Genomic DNA, 17,381 nt, shown 5'->3' with positions numbered 1-17,381 from the left:
TTTTGAACTAGCAGAACTATACTCTCATGACTCCCAAGTCTCATTGATGTTACTTGGTTGCTGATAACAACCATGATAGATACAAAGTTTTCTGAGAGTCTAGCTCCATATGAACATCTGCTCCACATTTCCCCAAATTTCTCATTCATTCTCCTTTACAAGTTGCTCCTGAGCTATGATTTTACTAAGCTCTTCATGCTCTCAGACATAAACTGAGAGGAATGAGATTTTTTTTTAAAATTGGTTTTTTTTTTTACCTGATGCTCTTGCTTTTCCTCTTGTTGCTTTAGTTCCACATCTGGCTTTGGTCTGAATGTTTGCCTTCTGTCACAGCCCCTGTTGCCCTTTGATATCAGCCTGGGAGGAGCAGGAACTCTGCCAGACTCCCCTAGTCTTCATAACATTGACCCCTGAGGAAGGCTGATAAGGACTCAAAAAAAGCCTATGACAGGGCAGATTGGCAGGCCAGGGTCTGACCTCGAGAGAATGAAGTATTAGTGGGAAAATTCAGGGCTTTTCAAGTGAGGGGCCAAAGCTAAAACGTCCCTCCTCTAAAGGGCTGAGTGTTATTTCTATACATCATACAAGCATCTCCTGTCCCGGTTAATTTCATTTCAAAGCTCTACATTTATTTTAAATTAAGCTGTCCTGTACCTATCTATTATGAACAATATTAACCTATTCTATCACCTTCCAAATCGTTTGTTCTATTCTATTTACTTTTATTCTCTTTTTCCTACTTTTCCTCTTTGTTGGACACAAGACCCAGCCTAGAAAAATACTCTTTGGTGAAGGTTTGGCTACCCCTGGGTGAGAGGATTACAGATGATTTTTCATTGAATTTCTTTTCCTTTCCTTTTTTTCTTTAACTTTTCTGTATTTTCTAAATGGTCTACAATGAACATCAATTGCGTAATTTAAAAAAACAATTAAGTGAAAAAAAATAAACAGGTAAGAGACAGTTATCTCTTTTGGGGATGCTGGTTAAACTGGAACAAGTGAATATTGGCCACCAATTACTGATGATGATGATGATGATGATGATGATGAACCTATAAATGTTAACTTACAAGGAAAAAGGGTCTTTGCAGATGTGATTAAGAAAGGATGTTGAGATGAGGAAATTATTCTGGATTATCCACGTGGGCCCTAAATCCAATCACAAGTGTTCTCATAAGAATTCAGTAGAGGGACTTCCCTGGAGGTCCAGTGGTTAAGACTTCGCCTTCCAATGCAGGGGGTGCGGGTTTGATCCCTGGTCAGGGAGCTAAGATCCCACATGCCTCGCGGCCAAAAAACCAAAAACATAAAACAGAAGCAATATGGTAACAAATTCAATAAAGACTTGAAAAAATGGTCCACATCAAAAAAAAAAAAATCTTAAAAAAAAAAAATGAGGTAGAGACAGATTTGATACCTACAAAAGAGGAGGGGGCAATGTGACCACAGAGGCAGAGATTGGAGTAATGTGGCCACAAGTGAGGGAATGCCGGCAGGCACAGGAAGCTGGAAGAGGCACAAAATGGATTCTCCCCTAGAGCGTCTGAGGGGAGCACAGCCCCTGCTGACACCTTGATTCCTGCCCTTGTATGTCAAACTTCTGGCTGTGAGAGAATAAAATTTTATTGTTTTAAACAGCCAAGGTTGTGGCAATTTGTTACTGCAGACACAGGAAACTAACATACTTCTCTCCCCATAAGCCAAACCATCAAACAACTCTTTGTTTCTACTCCAATTTGCTTATGATGAAATGGCATTCTGAAATAGGTTTCTGAATACCCCCTCGGGTTTTTTTTTTTTAACTGCGGTTACTAGTTCCTTCAGAACTACTGAAGTTCTGCTTTGTTGGCATGACACTTTGTACCTGTCTGGCTCAAAAGTTATTTCCAAGATAGGAGGCAGAATACATACTGTGACGAATAATCAGCACAGCAACATAGTAAACTGCAAAGGTCTGCTCTCAGCTTCAACTTTAACCCTTTTTCACTCATGTCATTTCCAAATTCAGTCTCACTTTTATTTCATTTAATTTTTAAATTTATTATTATTATTATTATTTTCTTATTTCTTGGCCGTGCCTTGGGCATTTGGGATCCTAGTTCCCCAACCAGGGATCGAACCCGCGCCCCCTGCAGTGGAAGCACAGAGTCTCAACCACTGGACTACCAGGGAAGTCCCCAGTCTCACTTTTTAGTTCTACTATCTACCTTAATACTCAGCTTCACTCTCACACTGAAATCCTTCTGATATTACTTACTTTTAGAAAGATAAAAAGGACCGTCATTTACTGGACATATGCATTTGGGCACAAGGGACCAAGCTGGGAGTGTGGCACATGATACGGAACCTGAGATTACATGGCCAGTTAAGTGGAAGAGCTGGCATGCAAAGCCAGGTCTGTTTAATACAAATGCTCCTACTCCTTCCACTGCCTTTCAAGTTTGGGATTCTGGATTGCTTTGGAGTCTTCAAAATCTGAAATCTACCTAAGTACCTCCTTTTTCCTTCCCAATCAACAGGAAGGACATTTTTTGGGCAGAAGAACTAGGAACTGTATTGTTTTCTCCTTCTTATTCTTTAATGCACTATTAGGGACCAAATCAGGAGAAGGAAGGATAATGTGAAAGATGAGCAAAGAGGGTGCTTGCAAATACTATAGTCCATATGCATGACCACTACACTCTAGTGCCATTCTGGAGAGCTGGAAACATATGAACAGTGTGCTTGGGGTGTTCTAAGGAGTGACAGTGACTATGCTTGTGAGAACAAGATAAGATTTCATAAATGAGATGGTATGTGAGCTGAAACCTGCAAGTAATGCACCAGGTTGAGGGCTTCCTTGGTGGTGCGGTGGTTAAGAATACGCCTGCCAGCTCTATTTACAATAGCCAGGACATGGAAGCAACCTAAATGTCCATCGACAGATGAATGGATAAAGAAGATGTGGCACATATATACAATGGAATATTACTCAGCCATAAAAAGAAATGAAATGGAGGTATTTGTAATGAGGTGGATGGAGTTAGAGTCTGTCATACAGAGTGAAGTAAGTCAGAAAGAGTAAAACAAATACAGTATGCTAACACATATATATGGAATCTAAGGAAAAAAAAAAAAAAAGGCCATGAAGAACCTAGTGGCAAGACGGGAATAAAGACACAGACCTACTAGAGAATGGACTTGAGGATATGGGGAGGGGGTGGGGTGAGATGTGACAGGATAAGAGAGTGTCATGGACATATATACACTACCAAATGTAAAATAGATAGCTAGTGGGAAGCAGCCACATAGCACAGGGAGATCAGCTCGGTGCTTTGTGACCACCTAGAGGGGTGGGATGGGGAGGGTGGGAGGGAGGGAGATGCAAGAGGGAAGAGAAATGGGAACATATTGTATATGTATAACTGATTCACTTTGTTATAAAGCAGAAGCTAACACACCATTGTAAGGCAATTATACTTCAATAAAGATGTTTAAAAAAAATAAAAAAAAAATAAAAAAAAAGAATACGCCTGCCAATGGAGGGGACATGGGTTCGAGCCCTGGTCCGGGAAGATCCCACATGCTGCGGAGCAACTAAGCCCGTGCGCCACAACTACTGAGCCTGTGCTCTAGAGCCTGCGAGCCACAACTATTGAGCCCGCGTGCTGCAACTACTGAAGCCTGTGCGCCTAGAGCCCGTGCTCCACAACAAGAGGAGCCACCACAATGAGAAGCCTGCACACCACAACAAAGAGTAGCCCCCACTCGCCGCAACTAGAAAGTCCGCGCACGGCAACGCCAAGAATAAAATAAAATAAATAAAAAACATAAAAAAAGCACTAACCTCATTTCCATAAAGACAAGCAAAAAAACTTACCTTAAAAAAAAAAAGAATGCACCAGGTTGAGAAAGGGCGTTGGAGAAGGAAGGGGAAAACCAGGCAGAGGAAACAGCACTTGCAAAGGCCCATTCTCTTCACTGTCTAAAGTCTGTCCTTAAAGTACAATGGAGGTCCTTCATAGGTCTGGTACAGAGGACATTCCATTTTTCTCCATTTATTTCCTCATATCTTTCTCCCCATCCCTATCTGACACTCATCACATTCCTCCTGCTGTCCTTCATATGCCACCTCTCTATTTCTTACTAGCTCTCACCTGGACCATTGCAATCACTTGGCAATAGCTTCCCCTTCTTTCACTCTGCCTTCCTTCAATCTATTTAAAAACACAGTTGCATATTGAGTTTTCAGCTCTGATCACCCATCTCCTCAGACTCTGAAATCTTTACATCTCCCACTTTCTCCAGAGTAGTCTAAACTACACAGCCAGCAAGCCACTATCTTTAACAAAGTCTTGCCCTGTCTTTCAAATCTCTTATCACCCCCTTTCTTTATGCTAACACTGGTCCTCAAACTTTGGTGTGAATCAGAATCTCCCCTGGGGTACTTATTAAAAATATACACGCCTGGGTTCCAACTCCAGATTCAACCTTAATGATTCTGTAAGTCTGGATTGTGGGAGTTTGTCGTTTAGTTTTGATGCTGGGGGACATCTATGTTGTTAAGTTTCCTCCTGGTATTTCCAACTCACTGAATTTTGGAAAACACTACACCAGTTTCAACTTTACCTAAATTTGGTAAGCTCCCCTATGCTTTCTCATTTAATTCGGGAGTTAAATTATTTTCTCCCAGAATCTCCTAATTCTCAAATCCAACGCATCTTTCAAGACCCAGATCAAATGCCACCTCTCCCAGGAAGTCTTTCTTGCTCTCTTTCGCAGTTCTTTGATATTTAGTGGCACCTCTTGCTTATTCAGGAAGCGTCCAAGCCCCTGACAAGCCAATGAGTTTCTCCTGGACGGGGAGAGAGGGACACATTCATCGAAGTCCACCTCAACCCCTAGCCCTCAGGCGGGAATTCGGCGCAAGCACGATACTGTCGGAACACTGTCTGAATCAATAGTTCTTCCTGGAAAGCCAGGGCACACACACCCTCTACAGCCCGTCTCAGATGCCCTTCCCCAGTTGTGAAACAAGGCACCAGCAAAACCACTCCGGATGACAGTCTCCCCACGGTCGGAGATGAGGGAATTGGAGGGAGTGCGGGGACTACTCAGGGTCTAGCTTTTAACTTTGAGGATGCAGCCCGCCACGCCAACAAGAGACGGCAAAGGCGCCTGCGCCTTCTGGCCCGCTCCACCCCCCCCCCCAACCCCGGCGTTCGCCTCGCCCTCCGATTGGCTGCTCCTCGCACCAGCCGAGCCGCAGGGCTGCGGCCCACGTGGTCCACTGGCAGTCGCGGGATTGGTTGCCCGGATCGGGCTGTTGCGGCAGCCGGCGGGGTAGCGAGGTGGAGCGGTGTGGGAAGACCCAAGCCGGTACCTCTGGGACTGAACGGCGGCGGGTGGACTGCGGGCAGCCTCCGCAGGCCTGGGCAGGCCTCCTGAGAGTCTAGGGCGTAAGAGTTTTGGGGGCTTCGGAAAGCGGGCTGCGGACCCCTGCCTGAGGCTTTGGTTTGAGCCCTGGATCCGGCCTTGTGTTTCCCCGGAAGGATGGCGTCTCAGTCTTTCCTGAAGTTGGTGGGGTTTGGACTTTATTATTATTATTATTATTATCAGCAGTAGTATTGTTATTGTTGTTATTATTATCGTTTTGAGGATACACCGTGTATAAGTATTGGTGGTCCTGCGCAGGGCGCCATGCAGAATGCCATGAGTTTGAAGCTGGAGGACGGAGGGCTTAGAGATGCTTGAGGGACGTCCTTAACCTACGTGAAATGTTGGAGGTAAGTCGGCTTTATAAACTGTGCTGATGCTTGTATAATCCAGGCGCTTAGGGTTTAGTAGGGAGGGTCGTTCACTGACTGAATTAAACTCTCGCTTACTGAGCCGCCTTCTGTGTCCCAGGCATCATTCTGAGTGTAATGGATGCAAAGGCCAGTAAAAGGAAGTTCTGGTTCTTTAGGAGCTCTGTGTAATGGGGCTGGTGGGAGAGACGGGAGGTGGGGGACGTGAATGGGTGAATAATTGGCGTGTGATGCGTACTGTGATGGGAAAAAGTGCTGTGGGAGTCAGAGGAGGAGATGACTGAGGGAGTTAGGGACCGCTTAACAGAGAAGGTGACGTTTGAACAAGGTTTTAGAACTACAGACTTTCTCCAGATTGAAAGGGGTAGGGAAGGCGCTCCAGACAGAGGAAAGCATACTGAGGAAGAGAACTAGGAAAGTGTGCCCTCTGTATGTGGCTGGAGCACACTTGGAGCTCTGCTCACAAGTTTCATGCTTTTAGACAAGGTTATTTAAGTTCTCTTAGCCTGTTTGCTTTTTGTAACGTGTACTTACTTCTGCAGAGGTTGATGAGATAAAGGCTTGAGCCTCTAAACAGGCACTTGACTTAGTTTCCCTCTTTGTAGAATTCAGTTGCTGAATGGAGAACACAGACCATAGCTGTACGTTTTTAACTATGGAGTATCAATCTATTGACATTTATAAATGGCTGAAGGAGGCATGTTGTGTCTCCAGAATTGTTATTTAGATACTGAAAACACAATGCTGAAAAGCTGGAGAGGTTGACATTGTTTGTGATCCTAGTACTTTAGCATAGCATGTCAGCGACAGTAAACCACGGGAAGGTGTCATTTAGAATAAATAAAATGCAAACAGCTTTCTCATTCAGAAATTAATCATCCATGTTGTGAATTACCCAGGCTTTGCATTGTTTCCTTTATCTTGCCCATGGCCTGGAGAAAAATGAAATTAAACCTTGTATTTAGCTGGTAGTGGAAAAATATAAATCTGGTAATCAGACCTCAGTTTCTCTTTCCAGCATTGCTGTTATTTTGCTATGGACCTTTGTCAAATCCTCGCCTCCCTGGGTCTTGGACTCTTTAGCAGACTCCTGTATAAAATTTTTATGACTATACTTTTCATCTTTGTTGGCAGCAGAATTGTAAATCAAATTGTATGTTAAATGAACTGGAGTTTACTTTATAAAGGATTTTAGGAGAAAATCTTTTCTAAAGATTTTGCTTTAGAACTAGATTATAAATCCCTTCACAGACATCCCTGAGATTTTATCATGCATGGTGTTTGGACTCACTAAAACAAGAAATGTTTTTGAACTGTAAATGCTTCTCCACTCTACTCTGTATTACAGAAATTTTAAAAAAGCACCTCCAAAACAAAACTTGTTCAAGTTTGCGTTTTTGTACAGCAGAGTTGCTTGAGGTGCATAGTGGAAGATCAAATATTGAAAGCCCACAGTTGCAACTTACCTAAAAAGAAGTCTTTTTTTCTCACGGGTAAACCTAAGTTTTCTTGGATGTGAAAATAGGGTGTTGGGCTGCTCTTAGATAATACAAGGAGGTGAAAAGCAATGATGCAATGATGAGTGAAGTATAGTCTGACCTGGTATTGCCATTGCTTCAGTGTTGGCTTTGACCAGGGTATGACCCCTTAATCTTCTCTCTGAGCTGATTCTGGTTGTGGTTTTTCCACATTGGTATGTTCTAGCCTCTTTGGATACTGGTTTTATTATGTGTAAGAGTGTTTAATATTCTTTTGAATTACTGATATTTTCCTGTTTTTCTTTGTAGGTTGAGGTGAAAAATATGGCTTTGATATCTTCATGGAAAACTGCATTATTTCAATCCTGAATCTGGTTCGGTTCCCTTATTGACTTATTACTATATTAAAAATGTTTATTTAGCAGTGATTGTAAAATGAAAGTAATTAACATGTACATGTTTTTTGGGGGGAGACTAAGGGGAAACAGGTGTTCAGCCTAGAAAAACATTTCTCATTGGATTTCCTGTGAAGTCAGTGTGTCTTGGGTTTAACTTTGAAACAAATTAAAAAATTTTAAAATTAAAAAAAAAGTTTACTTAACTATGGTATTTGTTCCGGTAAAACCTTGTGGTTTAATAAGAATTTTTGCAAATATCCATTATACTCTTCTCGTGGTATATAAAAGTGTTAATATTTTACAAGCTATAGGATATTCTATTTCAAAATTTAGTTCTGTTATCTTAGTGCTATCAGAAAATGTGCTTTGAATTGCTAAAATGAGTTGTATTGGACACCTGTCTCAGCAGAGGCACTTAAAAATCATTTTCATCCTTCCTCTTCTAGTAATGATTTTTTTTTTTTAACCCATATGTTTTCACCAACCTGCCAATCCAGTGGCAACTTAAGTGTTTGTGCAGTATTTCACTTGAGAAATAAGGTATTTCACTCAAGACTGAATTCTTGCTGTTGGAGGAGAGGATTTCTCTCCAATATTGGATTAGCAAAAAAAAGTAAAATGTTAATACAGAATGCCTCAAAAAGTGAAAGGTGGCCTGAATGAAAAATTTACTCTAAATAACTCGACTAATCTTTCAGTTTCCACATAATCATGACATGGAACAGTTCTTTGCCAAAAAACATTTATTCTTTAAAATTTACTTAAGCGTTTCATAGAAATTTTAGTAGTAGCCAGAATAATTCATGTCAGCTTAGCAAACTCTTTAACAGCAAGCAGAAAGAGCTTATGAAAAGATCCTGTCTTTACACAGTCACAGTTAGGGCAGTATTTTACTTCATCTCTTCATTAATAGCTTTGCTTTCACACTGAAGTCTTCAGACTCTTCTGTATATACATTCAACCCCTATTTTCCTTTAACCAGTTTCCCAAGGAAGATATGTGTGGTTCACAAAGGGATCTTTAAAAGGTGATAAACTGTAGCAAATGTTACTTAACAAATGAGTCCCAGCATATGGAAGGAGAAAGTGTTTCTAAGTATTTCTATAAAAAGCATGTCCGTGGGGGGGGCGGGGGGTGGTGGTGGTGGGATGAATTGGGAGATTGGGATTGACATGTATACAGTGATGTGTATAAAAGCGATAATTAATAAGAACCTGCTGTATAAAAAAAATAAATTAAAAAAAAAAAGCAGGTCCATATTTCATACTGTTTGCAAACCGATAAAACCTATTCCTCATAGGCAGATAAAGGCTTTCCTTTCTCAAAAGGCCTGCTTCCCCTTCACTACCCACTCTACGAGGTCTAACTTGGGTTTTTCCTGAGAGCTTCTATACCTCTTGTCCTTTAAGGAAGGGGACAGGAAAAGCTTCTGTGCCGAGTACCCTCTTTGATCCCCTTCTCTACGCTGACCCTTAATCCCCTGCCAGTCCTGATTCTCTCACTCTGACCAGCTTGGTCAACTCTAAGTAGAGGTCTAGGGAGCAAGCTAAAAGGTTAAGATCAACGAGTATATCCTTTTAAAGAAATCCATATGGCTGTTTAAAGTTCATACAATTATTAATTGAGGATGAGAAGTATCAAACAATGCTATTTACCATGCGGAAAACCAGCCCTCTGGCCTTATAGCACAGTCATTTCGTTGTGAGATAAGGTGCTAATCCCTTTCAGCTCTCAGGGGAGTACAGTTTAATCAGATGCTGTACGTGTGTTGGATAACCTGTGATGGGACAAGCTCGGTGACTCCTCACGTAATTAAACACACAGCGGTAACAAAACACATAGCCAGAGGTGGCGAGAACGGTGTCGTTCACCCGGTTTTTATGACACAGTGGGCACACAGTCTTCATTTGGGGCAACAGGGGAGAATCAGAATTGTAGTCTAGGTGTACGGGTGGTGGTGGAGTAGGCAGGGCAGTCAATGACTTGATGGTTTCTTGGTTTCCGGATGAATACCACCACTCAAGGAACTGCAGGAAGAATACACCCACCGAAAGGCCAGTAGAGAGGCATGAGGCGGCACCCCCCACAGCTTGCTTCAGAGCTGACTTTATCTTCTCGCCAACGCTGTTTGGAGAACAGAACAAGGAGGCAAAAGGAGAAACTGTTTATTTAGGTACAATCACAGAACGACTAATATGCATGTAATTCTTACACTTTTCATTAGAATCGTTGATTCAGCTTGGGGATTGAATAGTTGCTGGACTGGCGTTTTCTCTTTAAGTGTCTATTCGAAACAATTCCCTCTTTCTGACTTACCATATTTTAGGAGTTCTAGGAGCTAAGCTTTGTTTTTAATGACTAGGGTTTTGTTTGTTTTGTGTTTTGAGAAAGAAATTAATGAGCCATTGATTATATAGACCTTTTATGGGGGTGGAAGATAGTATATCCAGAAAAAGAAATAACTCACTTAAAAAACAACTCAGCAGTACTGTGGAATATATTTGAACTTGTCAGAGAACACAGACACTAGGAATGAGATAGCACCATGGTTAAGAGCAGTCTTTAGAATTGTACTGATCTGGCTTGAATCTCAGCTCCGCCGCCTATTAGCTGTGTGGCCTTGGCAAGGTACTCAACTGTTAGAACTTAGTTTCCTCAACTGTTAAATGGTGCTAATGCATTTATTTCATTGAGCTGTGATGAGGATTGAGATAATATACATAAACACCTAGCACAGGGCCTGGTACATGGCAAGTGTGTGCAAAAATGTAGCCAGTATGATAAGGAAGGTTACCGGGATGGCAATCCTTGTTTTATGGACACAAGAATTTTTTCATGATTTTATGAAATACCCCAAAGTGGACTGAGGGAGGTAAATTTCATAAAATTGGGATAAGATTTTAGGATTTATTAATCAAGTATGTTGGGGAAATGTTAAGGCCTTACCTCCCAGCTGGTTGCTGCATCATGCTGGCTTCAGCTGGTCTGTGCTCCAGAGCTTGTATATCCTGAACTGTAAGTCGACCTAGCCGAACCCCAGCCAGACTCAGCAGTGGTGAGTGATGCTGAGCCTTTCCTAGGATGTATCGAAGCTGCTGTACAAGAAACCAGCCTTCCCAGGCCATGGTAACAAATGGGTAGGCTGCCAGCAAGGCTCTGTAAAATCGTTTCCAGCGGGAAGTAGGGGGATGGATGGAATATTCATCCTCTTCTCGCAGGCTAGAAATCAGCTTCTCCAGCTTCACTTTCAGATAGGGAAGAAGAACCAGGAACATAACTGACTTCCAAAGCTGCTTCTTTGGGAGACCAGCACTGGCCAATCTCTGAAGCTTGTGTGTGTCTCCCATTACGATCCTCTTTAAGCCATAAAAGTTTTCAGAAAACGAGGCGCTGGTTTTAGACAGATAATGTTGCTGGAGCAGAAGATCTAAAAGGGTGAAGATTTCATCAAACCACCTCCACAAGAACCCATAGCGGGCAGGATTTGATTCTGCAAGAACCTAAAGCAAAAGAAATGAATGAAATTCATTCCATTACACAGCTACTATGCCTTGTATTTATATTTCCTTTTTTTTCCCTCTGAATTTCCACACTTTTCTTTCTGGGTCTACCTTAACCTCCCTGAAGTGCTGGGTATTTAGTACACATAACAAGAGACTCCATAACCATTAAATCATGTGATGTGAATTATATGCTAATTGGTTATTTCAAAACTTAGGCCAACAAATAAATTCAGATTATTGGCTTGGTTTTTACCCGGACGTTCCTAAAACTTTTCAGAGAATTAGATCCTTACCTTGACCACATGCTGAAGAGCAGGTCTCACTGCTGTCATTAAACTGTCCTGTGCTACCACCTCAAAGATGGATGGCCGGTCATCCACCGCAGAAGCAGTTGTGATGTGAGCCCCGTGCTCAGCCATAGTTTCGTGTGTGCACTGGGTTTTACTTTGCCCACAAACTCTCTAGTAAGCATGAACTTTCGGGGGGTGCCAGATGGGTGCTATTTTACAGGAACTGGGCAAAAAAGACCTCTTCCGGAGGCAGAGGGCAGGGGTCTCAAGTGAAGGTGAAGGACGAAGTTAACGCGGACACCCACGTTAGAGAAGTAGTGTGTGGGAGAGGTGAGTTGATTAATGCTGCACCTCACAGGGAAGAGCGTGACTATGGGGGGACAGGTACGGCGAAGGAGCGCTGGCCTCTCGAGCGGCGGTCCTGGAGGCGGCCAATCACGGACTCTCAATCCGGAGGGCTCAAAAGCCAGGCGGCTCTGAGGGATCGAAGGTGCCAGTGCAGGCCGGCCCCAACGGCCTGGCTCAGCTGTGGGCTGTGCAATCCCCCCGCCCGCGCCAGTCCTTGCGCGCTGGCCCCAGGCGAGGCGCGAAGAACCCGCGATGCCGCGTTTGAAAGGAGGTCTCGGCTTTATGTCAGAAGCCGCAACCGGAAATAGAAGCCGCTTGGAAACCGGTGGCCGTGGAGAGGCGCTCTAGCCCCGAACGCGGCCCCGCGACCGGAACTAGAGAACTCTATGATCTCACAGGGACTTCCGCTTCCGCCCCCAGCTGAAAGTAAAGAAGGCTCTAGCGGGCTCGGTTGGAGAGGAGCTTTCCGCTGGTTGGTTTTACTTTTCTTAGCTGGTTTTGCATCGCTGTCTTGTTGGAAAGCCACAGCTCTGATATCTCTCTACAGAGTCTTTTTGGCAAGGTGTTGGGTCGCCGCACTGACGTCTGGCGCCTGGAGCCAGAGCTCGGCCTGTTGCTGAGGCCTTTGTTCCCTGGGGCGATAGAGATAGAGGCGAGGGACCCAAGGGAATGTGGAGATGGAAGGCTCACTTTGCTTGCGGGGCGGGGGTGGTGGCTCACTATTTTTGCCGCCTTCGGGAAGGATTTGAAGCGACATAGCCGAGATGGAAGCCTTAGCGTTATGGCTGCCAGTTATTAAAAAAAAAACATTTCCTGCTGTTGTTCAGAACTTGGGACGATTATTTTTCGTTCAAGCTGGTAGCTTGTCTTCTAGGTAAGGTTACGTTCAAGCAGAACTCTAGGCACTGACTACAGTAAATGAAAATGGTTCCTACCCTCGAACACGGTAGGATGCGTCACATTAGCGATATGAATACAGTGCTAAAACGGAGTGATGCTATTGAATTCTAACTAGCATGAATTGGGGAGGCTTGGCAGAGAAGGTACTTTTCATTGTATACCAAAGTTAATGTAATTAATCTGACCTTTTGCAAACTGCTTTTACATCGTATGCAATTGCCTTGAGTAGCTGCAGGTTTACTGAATTTGGATAATAGTTAAAGTTCATCTCCTCTCTCTCCAACCTCTCCCCTCAACCCCTGGGCTAAATAGCTAGAAATAGAAGGTATTATTTGCTTACTTTACACCGTAGAGGACGTTATGGTATAAAGATAGTTAATTGTTTCACATAATGAGAACGCTCGAACAGGGTTTGGGTTTAGTTGTTTCAATAGGAGAAATAAAATCTTGCAAATTAACCTTAATTGTGGTTCCAAGAAGTGTTTCAGGGAATTCCCTGGCGGTCCAGTGGTTAGGACTCTGTTCTTCCACTGCGGGAGTCATGGGTTGGATCCCTGGCCAGGGGAACTAAGATCCTGCATGCAGCGTGGCCAAAAAAAAAAAAGTGTTTTATAGTCTGATTGGATACCTGCTGGAGAAAGTCACATTGATGGAAGATTTTACCTTACAGAGTTTTAAGGAGTAGAGATAACGTATCTATATAAAACACCTAGCTTTAGATTCTTGGTCAGTGGTAGCTCTTACAGAGAGGCTTTTCTTAAGTGAACAGCAAAAAGACAAAGTTGAGAAATAGCATCACCTAAGACGAGTGGGAAGTTAGTTAAACATTGTTATCAGTTAGGGTTCTTTGGTTACAAGCAACAGAAAACAGGCTAATTTAAACTAAAAAATTTATTAGAAGAATATGGAGTAGCTAACAAAATAAGGAAAACCAGCTCTGAGGGAACAGGAATTACACAGTCCTACTGGATGTTTCTAGCAAGAATTAGCAAAGTCTCATACAGGCATCGTTGTTGCAATGAATGAGCTTCAACAAATTTCTGTCACTGTGCTTATGATTCAGATCCCTATTGACTGACCTTGGTTCAGATTTCATCTCCACTCCGTTTCACTCTTAGCCAGAAGAGTGCAAGACATCTTAATAGTCCTTTGAGAATATTCCAAAAGTAAACTGATGTTATGTGAGAAAAAAGGCAGTCAAAAATAACAATGTCAATTATTACAGCCAATAAGTAATAAACACCTCATCATAAATCCCACTCCCAGGTTTGTGGTGTAATAAATAAGACAAAAATTGATTGCACTTATGTTAAAAGGTGTTAAGAGCCATCAGATAGGTTAATATGGTGAGTTTAGAGGAAGAGACAGTAACAGCTGGGAGAAATGAGGCTGTTCAAACTAGCTTAAACAGAAGCTATATTGGCCGTTGTAACCAAAGGGAAGGTCGTTTCTAACCTCACGTTTTATCTCAGCTTCTTTCTGCCAGTTGGCTTTCTAATACAGCGATGTAACCTGGTATCTCCTGCATCTTATATCAGGACCAGATGTCCACTGAGAAAGTTTTGTGGATTAGGTGGACCTCAAAAGATGAGTACATTTGGGGAAAGTCACTGTCATGGTGACAGGGTTTTCCAGGCTAAGGGAGCAGCATGGATTGTATTTGAGGAGGAAATTGTTTGCTTTAAATATAGAGAGGAAAATAGACCAATAATACATAGTCTATACTGTTGACCATAATATAGATTATGGAGGCTCTTAAATGCTAATTTTAGTACTTTGCCTGTGGACATTCATTCATTTATTCCGTAAATACTGAATACATCCTGTGCGCCAAGCATTATGCTAGGTGCTGGGTAGACAGTAGTAATAAAAACAGACTTGGTATCTGCCCTCATGGAATTTACAGTCTAGTTGGGGAGAGAGATAATAAACAAGTAAAGAAACTAATACATAGTTTACAAATGGAATAAGAGGGCTATGATGGGGGTGGCAGTGGGGCCTGGGAGAGAAGAACCTTTTAGACTGGGTAATCAGGGAGTGCCTTTATGAGATTACAGTTAAAATGAGACCTAAATTATGAGCCAGCCAGCCCTGTGTGGAGTTGGGGAAAACGAATATTAGGTAGGAGGAGCGGTAGTTGTGAAGGCCCTAGGATGGGAAAGAGCTTGGCGTATTTGAGAGCTGCAAAAGCTAGCAAGAGGTGAAATGAAGAGGAAATGAGGAGTGACTGAAAAGGATAAAATGATGTTAAGAGAGGTAGACAGGAGCCAAACCACTCATAGGCCATGGGAAGGAAACTGGATTTTAGTCAAAGTATAATGGGAGGTCATTGAAGGATTTATACACTAGAGTCATGACTAGGTTTATATTTTTAAGATGACCCCCTAATGGTTATGTGGTTACATTTACTTTGTGAAAATTCATCAAGCTTTATATTTTTGGTGTGCACTTTTTGGAATGTTCATTTATACTTCAAAAAAAAGTTAAACAAAAGTCTGGCTGCTGTATGAATAATGGTTGGGAGGAGAGTTGAGGTTTCTAGTAGTTCAGGCAAGAGGCGATGGTGGCTTGGAATAATGAGGTGAATAGAAGGGATTGGATGAATTTGAAATATATTTTGAAGGTAGGATTGACAACTTGGAGATGGAATGAATGTGGCAGTTAAGAGAGAGAGAAATCAAGAATGACCCCCAGATTTCTGGCTAGTAATTTCTGGCAGTGTAATTTGTTCAAATAATTGCAATCATAGCAAATATTTACATAGTCCATACTATGTGCAGGCATAGTTCTAAGTGCTTTACATACACGAATTCATTTCATCCTTGTAATAATATTATGATTGGATATTAGTATTTCTTCCATTTTATAGATGAGAAAACTAAAGAGCAAAGAAATGGGGAAAACTGGGAGAAGGATAGGTTCTGTACAAATTAGGAAACGAGGAGCTGTTGAAAGTTTTTGAACTGGGGAGAGGTAGGAATCAAAGATTTTTCTGGTGGCATCTCTTTACAAAATCCACGTCTGTCTTCTGTGAGTTGTACCTGGAACCACATTTTTTAAACAGCCCCCCCATACTCTTATGATTTGCTTAATTTGGGTGGGCCATATGTGCAGACTTACCCATCAGTGTGGTTAGCAATTTGGTGGTGAAGTTTGGGGACTAGGTCAAGGCTAGAGATAGATATTTTGGAGTCATATGGGTAGGAAAAATGATTGAACCCATGGTATTGCTAAAGGGATAGTGTAAAGAAAATGTATGAGTATAGAACTTAAAAAAAAAAAGCTTGTTACTTTCTCCCTCAAATACCATCCTATATCTCTTCTCTTTCAGCCATACTTTCTTACGGAGTTATCTGTTTTCATTTCCTTACCTCCCATTTATCTTCAAACTTCTGTAGCATGGCTTTTGCCTTCATTATCTCTGCTGATGGTCTCAGCAATGACATCAAAGACCTTTGTGCTGCTAAATCCTTGTACACTTTTCGGCCCTTCCTCCTTTTCTCTATAGCAACTGTTATTGTTGACCACTCACTCATACATTTATCCCTTCAACAAATTTTGGGGAGGGGGCGGCTAGGCCTCAGAGATACAGTATATAGTTCCTATACTTTCATAGAACTCTAAAAACGTCCTAAATGATTATGACCACCTGCCTTTTCTTCTACCTCTCTACTTCTCAGTCCCCTTTGCACTTTGGTTTCCCAACTTCTGCCTCAGGCTCTCATTCTTCACATTCCTCCTCTTCTTCTTTTTTGGTTAAAGACTTTATTATTACTTAGAGCAGTTTTAGGTGGGAAGTTTTCATTTTGAGGGGAAGGTACAGAGATATCTAGGTCTTGGTTTCTGAAAGGAACTTACTTTTGTGTAAGCACGCCTATTACATGCTGGGCGCCTTACATACTTTAAGCTTCACAAGCTGGAGAGAGTTATATCACTGGCTTTATTTCACAAGTAAGACTAAGGCTGAGGAGATGTTAGGTAACTTTCCTAATCACATTCAGGACAGGGATTCGATCTCAAATGGATTCAAACTCAGATCTGAGGCCATGTCAACCTCTTTTCCTTGCACCACTCTCCTCCAGTCCCACACCCTTGTATGGTCTTGGGCTGGATCACCATTGTCCACATTCCTGAACTGGCCAGGGAAATTAGCTGGGGTTTTTTTGTTGTTGTTTTTTTAAGAAAACAGGGTGTTTCACTATCCCTATGTGTAAGTTTTTAGAGAACTCTTGTGCGAGGAAACAAATCCAGGGAATGTCAGCTTGTTTAATAGATCCATTCCGATAGTCAGTGAACTTCCTCGGAGGCCCGGACCTCAGGTCGCTTCCCGACTGCGCAAAATTTTTCCGTCTCCAAGGCGGCAGAGATGACCGCCTTTCTGGTTCTCCCGCGCGCCTCGATGACGTCACACGGCGAGGCTGTCTGACGTCAGAGTTTCCTGTCCACCATCTTTGTCCCTGGCAAAGTGGGTTTTGCGCAGTGGCTTAGACCTGGAGAAGGAGTCGTGACGTGCAGGAAACCATTACAACACCGCTCGGGCCGTGCTCTCTGGCCGCTGCTGCCACCCCTGCCCTTGCCTCCGGTGAGTTCAGGGCGGCTAACTTTGGGGTGTGTCCCTCTTTCATGGGGAAGGGGGCCAGGCTTGGTTGGAGACGGGCGGAGGAGAGGAATCTTAGGA

General features: G+C 42.6%; 2 protein-coding genes, 1 long non-coding RNA gene and 1 other non-coding gene across 6 annotated transcripts in view; 3 read left to right on the top strand and 1 right to left on the bottom strand.

Moving 5' to 3' along the window:
- The first annotated feature begins 5,299 nt into the window (after positions 1-5,299).
- LOC132356026 (uncharacterized) lies at positions 5,300-7,865 on the top strand. The gene is made up of 3 exons (XR_009499737.1): positions 5,300-5,559; positions 5,674-5,765; positions 7,574-7,865. It is a non-coding gene; the product is annotated as an uncharacterized LOC132356026 (long non-coding RNA).
- Positions 7,357-7,453, top strand: LOC132356255 (Z30 small nucleolar RNA). The gene has a single exon (XR_009499780.1). It is a non-coding gene; the product is annotated as a Z30 small nucleolar RNA (small nucleolar RNA).
- A 568-nt stretch (positions 7,866-8,433) lies between the features above and the next one.
- PEX12 (peroxisomal biogenesis factor 12) lies at positions 8,434-12,105 on the bottom strand. Its single transcript, XM_059908703.1, has 3 exons — positions 11,459-12,105; positions 10,609-11,162; positions 8,434-9,786 (listed from the first exon to the last, which is right to left on the bottom strand). The coding sequence occupies exons 1-3, from the start codon at positions 11,582-11,584 to the stop codon at positions 9,387-9,389; spliced, it is 1,080 nt and encodes a 359-aa protein (XP_059764686.1). The 5' UTR covers positions 11,585-12,105; the 3' UTR covers positions 8,434-9,386.
- Positions 12,106-12,206: 101 nt separating this feature from the next.
- The window catches only part of AP2B1 (adaptor related protein complex 2 subunit beta 1), a 119,328-nt gene continuing 114,153 nt past the window's right edge, over positions 12,207-17,381 (top strand). For 2 of the 3 annotated variants that reach the window (XM_059908702.1, XM_059908700.1), the window contains exon 1: positions 16,935-17,285. The gene's annotated coding sequence lies outside the window, so the exon portion shown is untranslated. Of the gene's footprint in view, positions 12,276-16,934; positions 17,286-17,381 lie in introns of those variants that run through there. The other variant, XM_059908701.1, reaches the window with a different exon arrangement.

This window comes from Balaenoptera ricei, chromosome 20 (assembly GCF_028023285.1).
Source record: "Balaenoptera ricei isolate mBalRic1 chromosome 20, mBalRic1.hap2, whole genome shotgun sequence".
In the NCBI taxonomy this organism is placed as follows: domain Eukaryota; kingdom Metazoa; phylum Chordata; class Mammalia; order Artiodactyla; family Balaenopteridae; genus Balaenoptera; species Balaenoptera ricei.
Note: the sequence above shows the minus strand (reverse complement) of the source record. Positions and strands in the feature narration are given on the sequence as shown.

Excerpts from the sequence above, each read along its gene's own strand:
- PEX12 (XM_059908703.1), bottom strand. The coding sequence starts at position 11,584 with ATGGCTGAGCACGGGGCTCACATCACAACTGCTTCTGCGGTGGATGAC. Across the intron at positions 11,163-11,458 it reads CTCTTCAGCATGTGGTCAAG|GTTCTTGCAGAATCAAATCC; the intron begins GTAAGGATCTAA and ends CTTTTGCTTTAG. Across the intron at positions 9,787-10,608 it reads ATGCAGCAACCAGCTGGGAG|CGTTGGCGAGAAGATAAAGT; the intron begins GTAAGGCCTTAA and ends TTCTCCAAACAG.